Source organism: Eutrigla gurnardus (assembly GCF_963514095.1).
Source record: "Eutrigla gurnardus genome assembly, chromosome: 22".
Taxonomy (NCBI): Eukaryota; Metazoa; Chordata; class Actinopteri; order Perciformes; family Triglidae; genus Eutrigla; species Eutrigla gurnardus.
In genome coordinates this window covers 15,291,568-15,310,266 of record NC_139933.1, presented here as the reverse complement: position 1 = coordinate 15,310,266, position 18,699 = coordinate 15,291,568, and the positions used below count along the sequence as shown (strand labels likewise).

General features: G+C 37.1%; 1 protein-coding gene across 1 annotated transcript; it reads right to left on the bottom strand.

Annotated features, from left to right (window-relative positions):
* Positions 1 to 2,218: 2,218 nt before the first annotated feature.
* Positions 2,219 to 18,613, bottom strand: ccr10 (chemokine (C-C motif) receptor 10; the record flags this gene model as incomplete). The annotated part of the gene is made up of 2 exons (XM_084002252.1): positions 18,591 to 18,613; positions 2,219 to 3,315 (listed from the first exon to the last, which is right to left on the bottom strand). Exon 2 carries the CDS (start codon positions 3,311 to 3,313, stop codon positions 2,219 to 2,221), a length of 1,095 nt encoding a protein of 364 aa, XP_083858378.1. The 5' UTR covers positions 3,314 to 3,315; positions 18,591 to 18,613.
* Positions 18,614 to 18,699: the final 86 nt, after the last annotated feature.

Here is an 18,699-nt window from a genome sequence, read left to right as displayed (position 1 = left end):
TGCAATAGAGGATTTATTAATCTATGAAACTATGAAAACAACAAAACTCAAAACTACTTCTATCACCGGATGTTTATTTCTATGAAAAACATTGCAATTATTTTTTTCAATTGCAATTATGTTTACTAATATTGCAATATGATTTGCCGTATTAGGCGGGAACGGTCACTTTTACATCATTATTAATCATTTTCATTTGCAGGGCATCTGTACCGATTAAAGGCCAGGATGTCGCTGAAGCACCAAAATAGTTGATTTAAAATGTTTTTCTCTACAGAAACTCCAGCTTTTCAACATTCACGCTGTCTCCAGCAATTTAAAAATCCCAGTCGGCCATGTGGAGATTGTGATCACATTTAGATTTATTGTGCAGCTTCACCCTCGTTACTAGCTGCAGGTTTATGAACGTTTACATCGTATCATTGTTTGGATTGACTTTAACAGCTGAAAACAACAACAACAACAACAATTTTTAGATTAAAGATGCAAAACGTGAATCCACTCTTCATGTTTCCGTCTTCTTCACAGAGTCTCATGGTTAAAGGACGTCACTGCAACACTGTTGACATCTAGTGGTCGAAGATGCCCATTACAGCAGGAGAGCCGTGCTGATGTTATGATCATGAAGGTAAAACTCTAAATTATAATCTTTCTTTTATTTAGACGTACTCTAAATGTCTGAAGTATAAGTACAACACACAGATGGAAATGAGAAAGGCGTGTTCACAACATGAAGCGTATGCAAACTCTGTGTCAAATGCAAATTTCAAGAGTCAAATAATCTTCAGAGAGAAAACAAATCATTGAAGTGCTTTGAGGATACATTTAAATAGACGTGCTTCTCTATCTGCTCATAATGTTGCTTCTAAAAGGTGGAAAGACGAGTCTTTAAGTTGTTAAATTCATCAAAGTTTAATCATTTTTTTCAGGCCTTTTATTAGCAGTGGACAGAGAGGAAAGACAGGAGAGAGGGGGGGGTGTGACATGCAGGATTCAAACCGTGCGTACATGGCACGCGCTCTAACCACTCCGCCACCTGCGCGCCTCCATATACATTAATAATAATAATAATAATAATAATAGCTTTAATACTAATTTATGATAGAAAAAAACCTTTATTACAGTCCTGTGATGATACACAACTTAAATAATCAGCTATTTAGTTCCAGATGTTACACAAGTAAAAGAGGAAGTCTAGTTGTGTTTCTGGGTTCAGGGTTTAAGCCGGACCACGATGTTGTTTATAACCTCCAACCTGGTGGTGCTGCTGGACTCAAAGAAACATCTAAACATATATGTATATACAGTGTGTACACTAAACAAAATGCTTGAACATCTGGAAAAGTGTTGAGAAAACCAATCTGTCCAGAAAAAAGAAAACTCAGTCAAGTATTTGACATTAATAACAAAAACAAACAGCATGGAAGTAAATTCCAGGATTTCACTTCTGCTTTTTGTCACCTGATGGCTGAAAAACAAAGAGTGCGTGTTTCGTACTATTTTGACCTGACAATAACTCCAACGTGACGAGAGCTCGGCATCAAACCTCGAGACTTTTTGAGTCTCGAGAAAACTCATGACTGCAAAAAAGAAGTGATGATTTAATTTCATCACCGACGTTTCAACCAAAACATAGATTTAAATTATGAGGCAAACCATGAAAACATCGTCCTGCAACGCCAGAATGTTTGTTCAGAACTACGTAACGGCAACATGTGACTTATTTATTTTGCCAAAGAAAAATACCAAGTACCAAAAGAAAATACTACAGAAATTAGAAAATTTCTGGCAGCAAAGTTTCTCTCGCTCTCACGCTAAGTTGATCGTGGGTGGATTTCAATTATAGTCATAATCATGAATATCGTCACGAGTTACTAGAAAAAGCTTTCTAGTTCGCTGTCATGGCACAGAAGTCAAAAGCAGAGCTTGCTTTTATTAAAATACAGGATACCAAAATACTTTTTAATTTTGCGCAATAAAAGTATTTGTTTCAAGCTGTGATCAGTTTTCAAGCATTTTTGTTGATTATCGGGATAATATCGTGAATCTCAATTATTATGTCCGGGATAATCGCGCGGTAAATTTGAATATTGTCCCACGTCTACTATTGGCTGAGCTCTTTACGACTCCTTGTAATTTAACAGTTCTTTGCTTCTTGGTACTAATTGTACATTTTCTTTACTTTTGCGTATTTAAACGACTCCAAGTGGATAAAATATTATTTGGTTCCTGGAAACCGGAATTTGATGGGCGGCTTGTGGCCGGAGGAGCTCTGTTCGAAGGACGTCGGCGAGGAAGGTGAGAGCACTGTGAGAGCCAGCGAGGAGATGGAGGCGGATGCGGCGCTCACCAGCCTCAGCACGTCGCTCCGGAAGCGCACGCCCGCCAGGGCGTACAGGATGGGGTTGAGGCAGCAGCGGGTGAACGCCAGGGTGCAGGTGGTGTACTCCAGCAGCAGGCCGCAGAACTCCCCCGCCATCTTCCGCGACAGCACCACCGTGTATGGCAGCTGGAAGACGAGGAAGACCAGCACCAGCACCACCATCAGCTTCAAGGTGCGCTGCTGAAGCCACCGCTTCCCTCGCTGGAGCGCAGTCCCCTCCCAGAGCACGCGAGCTATCAGGGAGTAGCACGTCACCATGACGACCAAGGCGAGGCAGAAGACTGCGATGATGGTGCCGTTGGTGGCCATTTTGACGCTTCCGCTCTTAATCATGCCGCAGTATGCGTCGCCGGCGGTCCTCGACACGCCGGAGTAGAGGATTTCAGGCAGGCTGAGGAGCACCGCCACGAGCCACACGCCGACGGCGGCCACTGTCCCGCCAGTGAGTATCCGGGTGCGGAACCGGAGCATCTCCTGTGCGTGCGCCACCACCATGTAGCGATCGACGCTGATGCAGGCGAGCAGCAGGAGGCCGCTGTACGTGTTGATAGCGTAGCACGCTCGCGTGGCCCTGCAGAGGGCGCCGGAGAAGATCCAGCCCAGGTGGGTCTCGACGGCCTGCAGCGGCAGCGTGAGCAGCAGCAGGAGGTCGGCCAGAGCCAGCTGGAACAGGAAGATGTCGGTCATGCAGCGAAGCCGCAGGCGGCGGTAGAGGGCGAAGGTGGCGATCACCAGGCAGTTTCCCATCACGCCGAGCACAAAGATCAGGCAGAACACGCAAGTCTGGAAGGTTTTGATGGTGAACTCCTGCTCTCCGGCCTCACAGAAGTCGTCCACGTAGTTGAAGTCTGTGCCGTTGCTCATGTTCCACAAGTTTGGAGGGATGTAGCCCTCGATATCAATGTAGCCGACGTCATCGTAGGTATCCATCGCTGGTTGGGTGGAAACAATTAACACTATTAAATAATTTATCTTGCACAAACTAAAATTCTTCATTCATTCATCATCGTTAAAAGGAAAAACATTTCATCTTTATCGAATGTTCAAAGGAATATTCAAACATTTTCAAACATTCTAGCATTTTTGGAGCCAACATCACATCAGAATGTGTTGAAATTAGTTTTGACTTCTTAAACATGACGTGGTGTGAACAATGTGGACAAAAAGACCTTAAAGTGTTAGCTGAAGAAATGTAGTTCAATTGCACTCAAATATTTGTAGACTATAGTATCTGAAATATTACCACATGTGACTTTCAAGAGGACCTATTATGTGCGTACTTGTATTTCAGGGTCCTACCAGAACATGTTTACATGCTTTAATGCTAAAAAAAACACCTTATTTTTCCTATCATGGCGTGCTGCAATGTTCTTTTTTGAGCTCCTGCCCCTCCCTCCCAAAAAACCTCAGTCTGCTCTGATTGGTCAGCTGGAACTTAGCTAAGTTAGCTAGTTGCTTGCTAGTAAGCCAAGCTAACTGCCGTGTTGGTGACATTCATTGCGCGACACAAGACATTTAGTTTTCTCACTAAACTATGGATGCTACGACAAACTTTCCATAAGTTCCTTTCTTGACGTACAAAATTATGTGAATTTGTTTAAATTTGCAAATATCAATTTCAAACAGGATCAAAAAATGATTTGTCCTTCACAGTTAACTGTCCTCCATATTTTTTTCAGAAAAAAGGTCCAATGGGGAACATCGGAAGGGGCGGGACTTAGCCTCTCTAAAGTGATCAAAATGTATTTCTCATCTGCCTTTTTGAAATACAAACAAAAGGAAATTCCCGCTTACACCGCAGAAAACCCCATGTTCCCAACATTGCGACTCCACTCTTACTATCTTTGTTTGAGGGTGTGACTAACTGGTGGCTGGGCGGATATTATGCTAATGTATACTCTGTGACATCACCACGTTGCAAAAGAAAAGGCCCGGAGAGGCTGGAGATGTTTTACATTAAAAAAAAACTATATAATGCAATAAAGGAAAGGGATATAATAATAATAATAATAATTATCATAATTATCATAATAATAATAGGCTCAGCTTAGTCTAAAACCTTCTAGTACATTTAAAAGAGGATCAAAATACATGTCAGGCCTGAAACTCAAATCTTCCACCAGCACAAGGGCTTGTTTTCTTTAAAAACTCAGTTATTTAAGGTAGCAAGCAAGCAAATAAACTATAGACTGCACAATAGAAACCTTCAGTAGCATTTATTACTATGAGTAATTCTGTGCTTCTACAAAAGAATAAACCATGCTTGAACCAACTTTAATGGCATTCTCAGAGTTCTTATTGCAACGTCCTGGGTTGATTATTTTTTATTTAAGCAGAATAATCTCGCAAAATCAGGAAACGCCGACTCGAGAAAGTGAGAGAACTGCAGCTCCGTTTCTCGGCTTGACTCAACAGCTGCGATATCTCAGTCATGCAGCGTGTTGCGTGAGACTGGCACCCGGCCGTTGGCACCCGGGGGGGAAACCGTGGGCAGCTCGATCCTCTACAGATCAGTCAGAGTCGCGTGCGAACAGCCTTTTATAATCAGTCTCCAAAATCACCTTTGTAATCATTTCATCTTCCACGGTGCCACCGTGTTACCACCGAGGCTACGCAGATCTAAATGTGCTCCTTTCTTTCTGATATATAATCTCTTCTTTCTTTGACAGATATTAGAAGTTTCCCTTCAAGGTAAGAGTATCAGCAGATTCCTTCTTTTACAGCGTCATTTCAAGTACCCAGAATCAAACTCTTTCTGGGCTCTTATTTATCTCGTGGCGGGTTTTTCCTCTGTTAAATATACAAATTGAAAATAATAATATGGCAAGGCTCTCTTCATTGACCGCTCACGTATTGCATTTGATACCCGTAGTTTACGATAAATCGAGCCCGCTTTGCGATCGATAACAGGAGTGCCACTAGGTTTAAATCTTGGTCCACCGTTATTTACGAAATGACGGCATTACTCCTCTGTATTTTAATATATTTATTATTATTATTATGACAATCTCTTCACTTTCTTCTCCATCACATTAGCATGAAATGCAGAAAGACAACATTTATGGTATTTAGCAAATAGAATTATAGTTATGAAAGTCTAATTTATTCCACGTTTTTTCTCTCCTGTTTAATGAAGGCTATTGTCAGTGCTTTTATTAATAATGGTTCACACACGTAACTGCGTATCGAACGGATAAACGTCTCATGATGTATTCGGTATAATAACATTCCTTCCTTTTCTCCCTGATTCAAATGTTTAAAAAATACACTTTTACTAGATGATTGCTAGTACTCCTTGTGTGTGCACTCCACTGTGGACTGATGTATCATGAACCGCCTAATTATCAGATGTTAATAACTTTTTTCTTCTTTTGAAGCAATTTTTAATTTCTAATTTGCTGTGAATTACTGACACATAAACTGTGAATTACTGACACATAAACAATCTGACCCTTGAAGTTCTTCAAGACGTTTGAATGTTGTAAGATAAGTCAGTTTTAAGTAGCGTGTGTGTGTGTGTGTGTGTGTGTGTGTGTGTGTGTGTGTGTGTGTGTGTGTGTGTGTGTGTGTGTGTGTGCGTGTGCGTGTGCGTGTGTGTGTGTGTGTGTGTGTGTGTGTGTGTGGTGTGTGTGTGTCATGAAGTAAATAAACTTCCATTTTGAAAAAAGTGGGAGAAATTAAAAGGGAAGAGGATGTGAAACAAATCTTGAATCAGACAATTTCAGTTTACTACACTGTGAATTTGTACATATGATTATTACGTTATATTATTATGTTTATTTATTATTATTTATCTTCTTGATAAGAGAGTCCTTTATTCGTCCCGCAGTGGGGACATTGACAGTGTTACAGCAGCAACACAGTAAAGATAAGGATAATAAATAATAAACATGCATTAACAAGAAAAGTACAATATTAACACAGATATTAACACTAAGACTATATAAAGAACGTTAAATAGAGTAGAATGCATGGTGTACATAAGACAATTTCGAGAATTTATACAGAAAGGACTATATATTTACATTGTAGACAGAGATTGAGGATGGGATGTTATGTTTATATTGCACTTGTGTAAAATAACAGTCTATTGCACATAGGATGAGGAGCCTGGTTATGTGTGGTCTACTGAGAGCAGTACTTTACTGTATTGTTTATCCTTTGTAACTATTGTGTCCACTGAACATTAAGGCACATTCCTTGTATGTGAACTCCATTCTGCTTTTATGAATTCATCATATGAATGTGAGTCACAGGCAGATCCAAGCGTCTGTCACTCTTCCCCACATATGACTCATATTCATATGATTGATTCATATTTATAATAGCAACGTTTCTGCAAAATGAATACATTCATGACTAATTCTGCCAGCATGTCCAGGTGAACCCTGTCTTTATTTTATGGATGGATGACAAAACCTAGAATCATTAAGTCTTTTTTAAATAAAAAATGTAATTTAATTGGTGGAAATGCTTTCAAGCATTTCCAACCTATGTTATCCTAATCTTTATTTTTGGTGGAAATGCTTTAAAGCATTTCCAACCTATGTTATCCTAATCTTTATTATTTTTTTTTTTATTATTCTTCTTCCGTACCTTTTTTGGTCGTCTCTAACTTCTGCATACTTTCAGCTACAAAAACCATTCAACTATCAAAATGTTCAGCTTTTTCAGCTCTTTTATGCTCACCTTCAACCTTTTTTCTACCTTTCATACTTTTTCATATATTCAGCCTTTTCCATATTTTTTTTTCAATGCATTCCTATGGAGATCAGCCTGAAAACCTCTTTAACATCCTCCTCTTTGAACTCCGACTTCTTTCACATACTTCCACCTACAGACTCCATTTAAACTTTAAACAACCTACAAGATTCTGAACTATTCAATTCATATTCAGTTTTTTGATATCTTTTACAGTTTTTCTATAATCACAGTTTATGTTTTATGTTTTTTTCAGACCTGATCAGAGTTTACAATGGGTGTGTATTGCGCCTGCTAGAGTGCGTGACATCATCGTTAGAGTGTGAGAGCTCCTCGTCATACTTCAGCTTTTTTTTCTTTCCAAACTCCTCCTGGCCACAAACTTCACGTTACAGACGTGATATTTTCCAATTTTGTAGACAAACTTGTCCTGTCTCTATCAATGTGATCAAAAACTCTGTGACAGTTACAGAATTTGAACTAGCAACCTCTAAGTGCGGCCAAGTCTCTTTTTTTCCTCATCCACTCTAATGTTAATTGAGAAGCAGATTTTCAAAGAAACCTGATATGAACAGCATTTTCTAACTCGCCCTAGCGTCCACATTTCTGAGACTAGGAAAAAATAAAAGTGATCAGTGTCTTCAGCAGAGTCTTGTGGCGCTAACGGTGCGAAAATTTTGGCAATACGACTTTCGGTGTGAGCGTGAGAAGCTTTTGTTCGGACCGTCCGAAATGGAGGAAAAGAGACAGGCTCTTGACAGTTACACAGGCGCGTAGATGGCTTTGATCTCTGTGGCTTTGATCTTTAGAAGTGACAGCAGGTGTGCTCTGATTGGCGGACAGGAGCGGCAGACAGGAGCAGTCAGTGGGATTTGTAGTTTTTTTTGTCAAACATCTTCTGCTTAAACATACTTTCACCTAGAAACTCCATTTAAACTTTAAAATGTATACACAAGTCTGTCTATCTCTCTCTGTCTCACTCTCTGTCTGTCTGACTACTACTACTACTACTTCTACTACTAGCCTACTACTGATACTACGTCCACTGCTCGTACTTGTACTAGTACTACTACTACTGCTACTACTAGCCTACTACTGATACTATGTCCACTACTTGTAATAGTACTACTACTAATACTACTACTACTAGCCTACTACTGATACTACCTCCACTACTTGTAGTAGTACTAGTACTACTACTACTACTACTACTTCTTCTACTAGCCTACTACTGATACTACTTCTAATACTTCTACTACTAGCCTACTACTGATACTTCCTCCACTACTTGTAGTAGTACTACTACTACTACTACTACTACTTCTTCTACTACTGATACTACGTCCACTACTTGAACGTGTACTAGTACTACTACTGATACTACTAGCCTACTACTGATACTACCTCCACTACTTGTAATAGTACTATCTACTACTACTAGCCTACTACTGATACTACCTCCACTACTTGTAGTAGTACTAGTACTAGTACTACTTCTAGTTTACTACTGATACTACCTCCACTACTTGTAGTAGTACTAGTACTACTACTACTTCTTCTACTACTGATACTATGTCCACTACTTAAACTTTGACAAGTACTACTACTCCTCTAGCCTACTACTGATACCATGTCCACTACTTGTACTTGTACTAGTCATAGTACTACTTCTAGTTTACTACTGATACTACGTCCACTACTTGAACTTGTACTAGTACTACTACTGATACTATGTCCACTACTTGTAATAGTACTACTACTACTACTACTAGCCTACTACTAATACTACCTCCACTACTTGTAGTAGTACTAGTACTACTACTACGTCTACTACTGATACTACGTCCACTACTTGAACTTTTACTCGTACTACTACTCCTTTTGCTACTAGCCTACTACTGATACCATGTCCACTACTTGTACTTGTACTAGTACTACTTCTAGTTTACTACTGATACTACCTCCACTACTTGTAGTAGTACTAGGACTACTACTACTAGTACTTCTACTTCTACTACTACTAATACTACTAATACTTGTACTAATATTACTAGTACTAGTAGTACTTCTACTTCTACTACTACTAATAATACTAATACTTGTACTAATATTACTAGTACTACTGCTAATACTACTGCTACTACTAATACTACTTTTACTAATAATACTAGTATTACTGCTACTACTACTACTACTGATACTACTCCTACTACTTCTATTAGTACCCTACTAATACTAAAAACAAAAAGAACATTCAAATATTAAAATGTTCAGCTCTTTATGGACATTTCAACATGTCTTCAACATTTTTTTGCCTTTCATATTCTTTTCAAATATTCAGGTTTTTCATATTTGTTCAGCTATTTAGCTTATTTCATACATTTGCAGATATTAAGCTTTCTTAATATTATTTTCAAAAATTTAGCTTTTTTCATAATTTTGCACATGTTCAGCTTTTTCAAAATTCTCTTCAACTATTCAGCTTTTTGAATATTCTCTTCAACTATTCAGCTTTTTCAAAATTCCCTTCAACTATTCAGCTTTTTGAATATTCTCTTCAACTATTCAGCTTTTTCAAACGTTTGCACATATTCAGCTTTTTGAATATTCTCTTCAACTATTCAGCTTTTTCAAACTTTTGCACATATTCAGCTTTTTTGAATATTCTCTTGAAATATTCAGCTTTTTTAATATTTTCTTCAAATACTCTGCTTTTTTAATATTTTCTTCAAATATTCAGCTTTTTTTCAGTGTTGCTTCAGCATTAAAGCATTTCCACGTATTTCCGCAGGAAATGCATTTTCTAGTTGGTGGAAATGCTTTAAAGCATTTCCAACCTATGTTATCCTAATCTTTATTATTTTTTTTTTTATTATTCTTCTTCCGTACCTTTTTTGGTCGTCTCTAACTTCTGCATACTTTCAGCTACAAAAACCATTCAACTATCAAAATGTTCAGCTTTTTCAGCTCTTTTATGCTCACCTTCAACCTTTTTTCTACCTTTCATACTTTTTCATATATTCAGCCTTTTCCATATTTTTTTTTCAATGCATTCCTATGGAGATCAGCCTGAAAACCTCTTTAACATCCTCCTCTTTGAACTCCGACTTCTTTCACATACTTCCACCTACAGACTCCATTTAAACTTTAAACAACCTACAAGATTCTGAACTATTCAATTCATATTCAGTTTTTTGATATCTTTTACAGTTTTTCTATAATCACAGTTTATGTTTTATGTTTTTTTCAGACCTGATCAGAGTTTACAATGGGTGTGTATTGCGCCTGCTAGAGTGCGTGACATCATCGTTAGAGTGTGAGAGCTCCTCGTCATACTTCAGCTTTTTTTTCTTTCCAAACTCCTCCTGGCCACAAACTTCACGTTACAGACGTGATATTTTCCAATTTTGTAGACAAACTTGTCCTGTCTCTATCAATGTGATCAAAAACTCTGTGACAGTTACAGAATTTGAACTAGCAACCTCTAAGTGCGGCCAAGTCTCTTTTTTTCCTCATCCACTCTAATGTTAATTGAGAAGCAGATTTTCAAAGAAACCTGATATGAACAGCATTTTCTAACTCGCCCTAGCGTCCACATTTCTGAGACTAGGAAAAAATAAAAGTGATCAGTGTCTTCAGCAGAGTCTTGTGGCGCTAACGGTGCGAAAATTTTGGCAATACGACTTTCGGTGTGAGCGTGAGAAGCTTTTGTTCGGACCGTCCGAAATGGAGGAAAAGAGACAGGCTCTTGACAGTTACACAGGCGCGTAGATGGCTTTGATCTCTGTGGCTTTGATCTTTAGAAGTGACAGCAGGTGTGCTCTGATTGGCGGACAGGAGCGGCAGACAGGAGCAGTCAGTGGGATTTGTAGTTTTTTTTGTCAAACATCTTCTGCTTAAACATACTTTCACCTAGAAACTCCATTTAAACTTTAAAATGTATACACAAGTCTGTCTATCTCTCTCTGTCTCACTCTCTGTCTGTCTGACTACTACTACTACTACTTCTACTACTAGCCTACTACTGATACTACGTCCACTGCTCGTACTTGTACTAGTACTACTACTACTGCTACTACTAGCCTACTACTGATACTATGTCCACTACTTGTAATAGTACTACTACTAATACTACTACTACTAGCCTACTACTGATACTACCTCCACTACTTGTAGTAGTACTAGTACTACTACTACTACTACTACTTCTTCTACTAGCCTACTACTGATACTACTTCTAATACTTCTACTACTAGCCTACTACTGATACTTCCTCCACTACTTGTAGTAGTACTACTACTACTACTACTACTTCTTCTACTACTGATACTACGTCCACTACTTGAACTTGTACTAGTACTACTACTGATACTACTAGCCTACTACTGATACTACCTCCACTACTTGTAATAGTACTATCTACTACTACTAGCCTACTACTGATACTACCTCCACTACTTGTAGTAGTACTAGTACTAGTACTACTTCTAGTTTACTACTGATACTACCTCCACTACTTGTAGTAGTACTAGTACTACTACTACTTCTTCTACTACTGATACTATGTCCACTACTTAAACTTTTACAAGTACTACTACTCCTCTAGCCTACTACTGATACCATGTCCACTACTTGTACTTGTACTAGTCATAGTACTACTTCTAGTTTACTACTGATACTACGTCCACTACTTGAACTTGTACTAGTACTACTACTGATACTATGTCCACTACTTGTAATAGTACTACTACTACTACTACTAGCCTACTACTAATACTACCTCCACTACTTGTAGTAGTACTAGTACTACTACTACGTCTACTACTGATACTACGTCCACTACTTGAACTTTTACTCGTACTACTACTCCTTTTGCTACTAGCCTACTACTGATACCATGTCCACTACTTGTACTTGTACTAGTACTAGTACTACTTCTAGTTTACTACTGATACTACCTCCACTACTTGTAGTAGTACTAGGACTACTACTACTAGTACTTCTACTTCTACTACTACTAATACTACTAATACTTGTACTAATATTACTAGTACTAGTAGTACTTCTACTTCTACTACTAATAATAATACTAATACTTGTACTAATATTACTAGTACTACTGCTAATACTACTGCTACTACTAATACTACTTTTACTAATAATACTAGTATTACTGCTACTACTACTACTACTGATACTACTCCTACTACTTCTATTAGTACCCTACTAATACTAAAAACAAAAAGAACATTCAAATATTAAAATGTTCAGCTCTTTATGGACATTTCAACATGTCTTCAACATTTTTTTGCCTTTCATATTCTTTTCAAATATTCAGGTTTTTCATATTTGTTCAGCTATTTAGCTTATTTCATACATTTGCAGATATTAAGCTTTCTTAATATTATTTTCAAAAATTTAGCTTTTTTCATAATTTTGCACATGTTCAGCTTTTTCAAAATTCTCTTCAACTATTCAGCTTTTTGAATATTCTCTTCAACTATTCAGCTTTTTCAAAATTCCCTTCAACTATTCAGCTTTTTGAATATTCTCTTCAACTATTCAGCTTTTTCAAACGTTTGCACATATTCAGCTTTTTGAATATTCTCTTCAACTATTCAGCTTTTTCAAACTTTTGCACATATTCAGCTTTTTTGAATATTCTCTTGAAATATTCAGCTTTTTTAATATTTTCTTCAAATACTCTGCTTTTTTAATATTTTCTTCAAATATTCAGCTTTTTTTCAGTGTTGCTTCAGCATTAAAGCATTTCCACGTATTTCCGCAGGAAATGCATTTTCTAGTTTTTCTTCATATTCTTCTTCTTCTTCCGTACGTTTTTCAGTCGCCTCTAACTTCTACATACTTTCAGCTACAAAAACCATTCAACTATCAAAATGTTCAGCTCGTTCAGCTCTTTTATGCTCACCTTCAACCTTTTTTCTACCTTTCATACTTTTTCAAATATTCCGTTTTTTCCATATTTTTTTTTCAATGCATTCCTATGGAGATCAGCCTGAAAACCTCTTTAACATCCTCCTCTTTGAACTCCGACTCCTTTCACATACTTCCACCTACAGACTCCATTTAAACTTTAAACAACCTACAAGACTTTGAACTATAAAACTCTTGCTCAGTTTTTTGATATCTTTTACAGTTTTTATATAATCACAGTTTATGTTTTATGGTTTTTTCAGACCTCATCAGAGTTTATAATGGGTGTGTATTGCGCGTGCTAGAGTGGGTGACATCATCGCTTAGAGTGTGAGAGCAGCCCAACACACTTCAGCTTTTTTTTCTTTCCAAACTCCTCCCGGCCACAATTTACACACTACACACATGATATTTTCCAGTTTTGTAGACAAACTTGTCCTGTCTCTCACAATGTGATCAAAAACTCTGTGAGATTTACAGAATTTGAACTAGCAACCTCTAAGCGCGGCCACGTCGGTTTTTCTCCCCATTGACTTACAATACGAATTGAGAAACAGATTTTCAAAGAAACCTGAAATGAGCTGCATTTCTAACTCGCCCTAGCGTCCACATTTCTGAGACTAGGAAAAAATAAAAGTGATCAGTGTCTTCAGCAGAGTCTTGTAGCGCTAACGGTGCGAAAATTTTGGCAATACGACTTTCGGTGTGAGCGTGAGAAGCTTTTGTTCGGACCCTCCGAAATGGAGGAATAGAGACAGGCTCTAGACAGTTACACAGGCGCGTAGATGGCTTTGATCTCTGTGGCTTTGATCTTTAGAAGTGACAGCAGGTGTGCTCTGATTGGCGGACAGGAGCGGCAGACAGGAGCAGTCAGTGGGATTTGTAGTTTTTTTTGTCAAACATCTTCTGCTCAGGTATACTTTCACCTAGAAACTCCATTTAAACTTTAAAATGTATACACAAGTCTGTCTATCTTCTCTGTCTCACTCTCTGTCTGTCTGACTACTACTACTACTACTACTTCTACTACTAGCCTACTACTGATACTACGTCCACTGCTCGTACTTGTACTAGTACTACTACTACTGCTACTACTAGCCTACTACTGATACTATGTCCACTACTTGTAATAGTACTACTACTAATACTACTAGTACTAGCCTACTACTGATACTACCTCCACTACTTGTAGTAGTACTAGTACTACTACTACTACTACTACTACTTCTTCTACTAGCCTACTACTGATACTACTTCTAATACTTCTACTACTAGCCTACTACTGATACTTCCTCCACTACTTGTAGTAGTACTACTACTACTACTACTTCTTCTACTACTGATACTACGTCCACTACTTGAACTTGTACTAGTACTACTACTGATACTATGTCCACTACTTGTAATAGTACTACTACTACTACTACTAGCCTACTACTGATACTACCTCCACTACTTGTAGTAGTACTAGTACTACTACTACGTCTACTACTGATACTACGTCCACTACTTGAACTTTTACTCGTACTACTACTCCTTTTGCTACTAGCCTACTACTGATACTACCTCCACTACTTGTAGTAGTACTAGTACTACAACTACTACTATTACTTCTACTACTAGCCTACTACTGATACTACGTCCACTACTTGTACTTGTACTAGTACTACAACTGCTTCTACTACTAGCCTACTAGTGATACTATGTCCACTGCTCGTACTTGTACTTGTACTAGTACTACTACTACTGCTACTACTAGCCTACTACTGATACTATGTCCACTACTTGTAAAAGTACTACTACTAATACTACTAGTACTAGCCTACTACTGATACTACCTCCACTACTTGTAGTAGTACTAGTACTACTACTACTACTACTACTTCTTCTACTAGCCTACTACTGATACTACTTCTAATACTTCTACTACTAGCCTACTACTGATACTTCCTACACTACTTGTAGTAGTACTACTACTACTACTACTTCTTCTACTACTGATACTACGTCCACTACTTGAACTTGTACTAGTACTACTACTGATACTATGTCCACTACTTGTAATAGTACTACTACTACTACTACTAGCCTACTACTGATACTACCTCCACTACTTGTAGTAGTACTAGTACTACTACTACGTCTACTACTGATACTACGTCCACTACTTGTACTTGTACTAGGACTACTACTACTAGTACTTCTACTTCTACTACTACTAATACTTGTACTAATATTACTAGTACTAGTAGTACTTCTACTTCTACTACTACTAATAATACTAATACTTGTACTAATATTACTAGTACTACTGCTAATACTACTGCTACTACTAATACTACTTTTACTAATAATACTAGTATTACTGCTACTACTACTACTACTGATACTACTCCTACTACTTCTATTAGTACCCTACTAATACTAAAAACAAAAAGAACATTCAAATATTAAAATGTTCAGCTCTTTATGGACATTTCAACATGTCTTCAACATTTTTTTGCCTTTCATATTCTTTTCAAATATTCAGGTTTTTCATATTTGTTCAGCTATTTAGCTTATTTCATACATTTGCAGATATTAAGCTTTCTTAATATTATTTTCAAATATTTAGCTTTTTTCATAATTTTGCACATGTTCAGCTTTTTCAAAATTCTCTTCAACTATTCAGCTTTTTGAATATTCTCTTCAGCTATTCAGATTTTAAAACTTTTTGCATATTCAGCTTTTTTAAATATTCTCTTCAACTATTCAGCTTTTTCAAACTTTTTGCATATTCAGCTTTTTTAATATTCTCTTGAAATATTCAGCTTTTTCATACTTTTGCACATATTCAGCTTTTTGAATATTCTCTTGAAATATTCAGCTTTTTAAATATTTTCTTCAAATATTCAGCTTTTTTATTATTTTCTTCAAATATTCAGCTTTTTTTTCAGTGTTGCTTCAGCATTAAAGCATTTCCACGTATTTCCGCAGGAAATACATTTTCTAGTTTTTTTTATTTTTCTTCTTCCGTACGTTTTTCAGTCGCCTCTAGCTTCTGCATACTTTCAGCTACAAAAACCATTCAACTATCAAAATGTTCAGCTTTTTCAGTTCTTTTATGCTCACCTTCAACCTTTTTTCTACCTTTCATACTTTTTAATATATTCAGCCTTTTCCATATTTTTTTTCAATGCATTCCTATGGAGATCAGCCTAAAAACCTCTTTAACATCCTCCCTTTTGAACTCCGACTACTTTCACATACTTCCACCTACAGACTCCATTTAAACTTTAAACAACCTACAAGACTTTGAACTATAACACTATTACTCAGTGTTTTGATATCTTTTACAGTTTTTCTATAATCACAGTTTATGTTTTATGGTTTTTTCAGACCTCATCAGAGTTTATAATGGGTGTGTATTGCACGTGCTAGAGTGGGTGACATCATCGCTTAGAGTGTGAGAGCAGCCCAACACACTTCAGCTTTTTTTTCTTTCCAAACTCCTCCCGGCCACAATTTTCACGTTACAGATGTGATATTTTCCAATTTTGTAGACAAACTTGTCCTGTCTCTCACAATGTGCTCAACAACTCTGTGAGATTTACAGAATTTGAACTAGCAACCTCTAAGCGCGGCCACGTCGTTTTTTTCTCCCAATGGGCTGCCATACAAATTGAGAAACAGATTTTCACAGAAACCTGAAAGCAGGGCCATTTCTAACTCGCCCTAGCGTCCACATTTCTGACACTAGGAAAAAATTAAAGTGATCATTGTCTTTAGCAGAGTCTTGTGGCGCTAACGGTGCGAACATTTTGGCGATAGGAGTCTCGGTGTGAGCGTGAGAAGCTTTTGTTCGGAGCCTCCGCAAAGCCGAAATGGAGGAATAGAGACAGGCTCTAGACAGTTACACACGCGCAGATGGCTTTGATCCCTGTGGCTTTGATCTTTAGAAGTGACAGCAGGTGTGCTCTGATTGGCGGACAGGAGCAGCAGACAGTAGCAGTCAGTGGGATTTGTAGTTTTTTTTTGTCAAACATCTTTTGCTCAGTCATACTTTCACCTAGAAACTCCATTTAAACTTTAAAATGTATACACAAGTCTGTCTATCTCTCTCTGTCTCACTCTCTGTCTGTCTGACTACTACTACTACTACTTCTACTACTAGCCTACTACTGATACTACGTCCCCTATTTGTACTTGTACTAGTACTACAACTGCTTCTACTACTAGCCTACTAGTGATACTACGTCCACTGCTCGTACTTGTACTAGTACTACTACTACTACTTATTCTGCTAGCCTACTACTGATACTACGTCCACTACTTGTATTTGTACTTGTACTACTACTGCTACTACTAGCCTACTACTGATACTACTTCTAATACTTCTACTACTAGCCTACTACTGATACTACCTCCACTACTTGTAGTAGTACTAGTACTACTACTACTTCTTCTACTACTGATACTACGTCTACTACTTGAACTTGTACTAGTACTACTACTCCTTTGCTACTAGCTTACTACTGATACCATGTCCACTACTTGTACTTGTACTAGTACTAGTACTACTTCTAGTTTACTACTGATACTACCTCCACTACTTGTAGTAGTACTAGGACTACTACTACTAGTACTTCTACTTCTACTACTATTACTAATACTTGTACTAATATTACTAGTACTAGTAGTACTTCTACTTCTACTACTACTAATACTACTAATACTTGTACTAATATTACTAGTACTACTGCTACTACTACTGCTACTACTAATACTACTAATACTTGTACTAATATTACTAGTACTAGTAGTACTTCTACTTCTACTACTACTAATACTACTAATACTTGTACTAATATTACTAGTACTACTGCTAATACTACTGCTACTACTAATACTACTAGTAATACTGCTACTACTACTACTACTACTACTGATACTACTCCTACTACTTCTATTAGTACCCTACTAATACTACAAACAAAAAGAACATTCAAATATTAAAATGTTCAGCTCTTTAAGGACATTTCAACGTGTCTTCAACATTTTTTTCCTTTTCATATTATTTTCAAATATTCAGGTTTTTCATATTTGTTCAGCTATTTAGCTTATTTCATACATTTGCAGATATTAAGCTTTGTTAATATTATTTTCAAATATTTAGCTTTTTTCATAATTTTGCACATATTCAACTTTTTCATACTTTTCACATATTCAGCTTTTTGAATATTCTCTTCAGCTATTCAGATTTTAAAACTTTTTGCATATTCAGCTTTTTTAAATATTCTCTTCAACTATTCAGCTTTTTCAAACTTTTTGCATATTCAGCTTTTTTAATATTCTCTTCAAATATTCAGCTTTTTCATACTTTTGCACTTATTCAGCTTTTTGAATATTCTCTTCAAATATTCAGCTTTTTAAATATTTTCTTCATATATTCAGCTTTTTTAATATTTTCTTCAAATATTCAGCTTTTTTTTCAGTGTTACTTCAGCATTAAAGCATTTCCACGTATTTCCGCAGGAAATGCATTTTCTAGTTTCTATATCAAACCCGCCCAGATTCTCTTAAGTGGCCTTACCTGTGGTGTTTGCCCTCCTGCTGCGTCTCTGCAAGAGAAATTGAGAAGCTGCCACTCTTTTTGTAAACTAGCCTACAGGGTTCAAACCAGAACCTCCTCCAGCCAATGA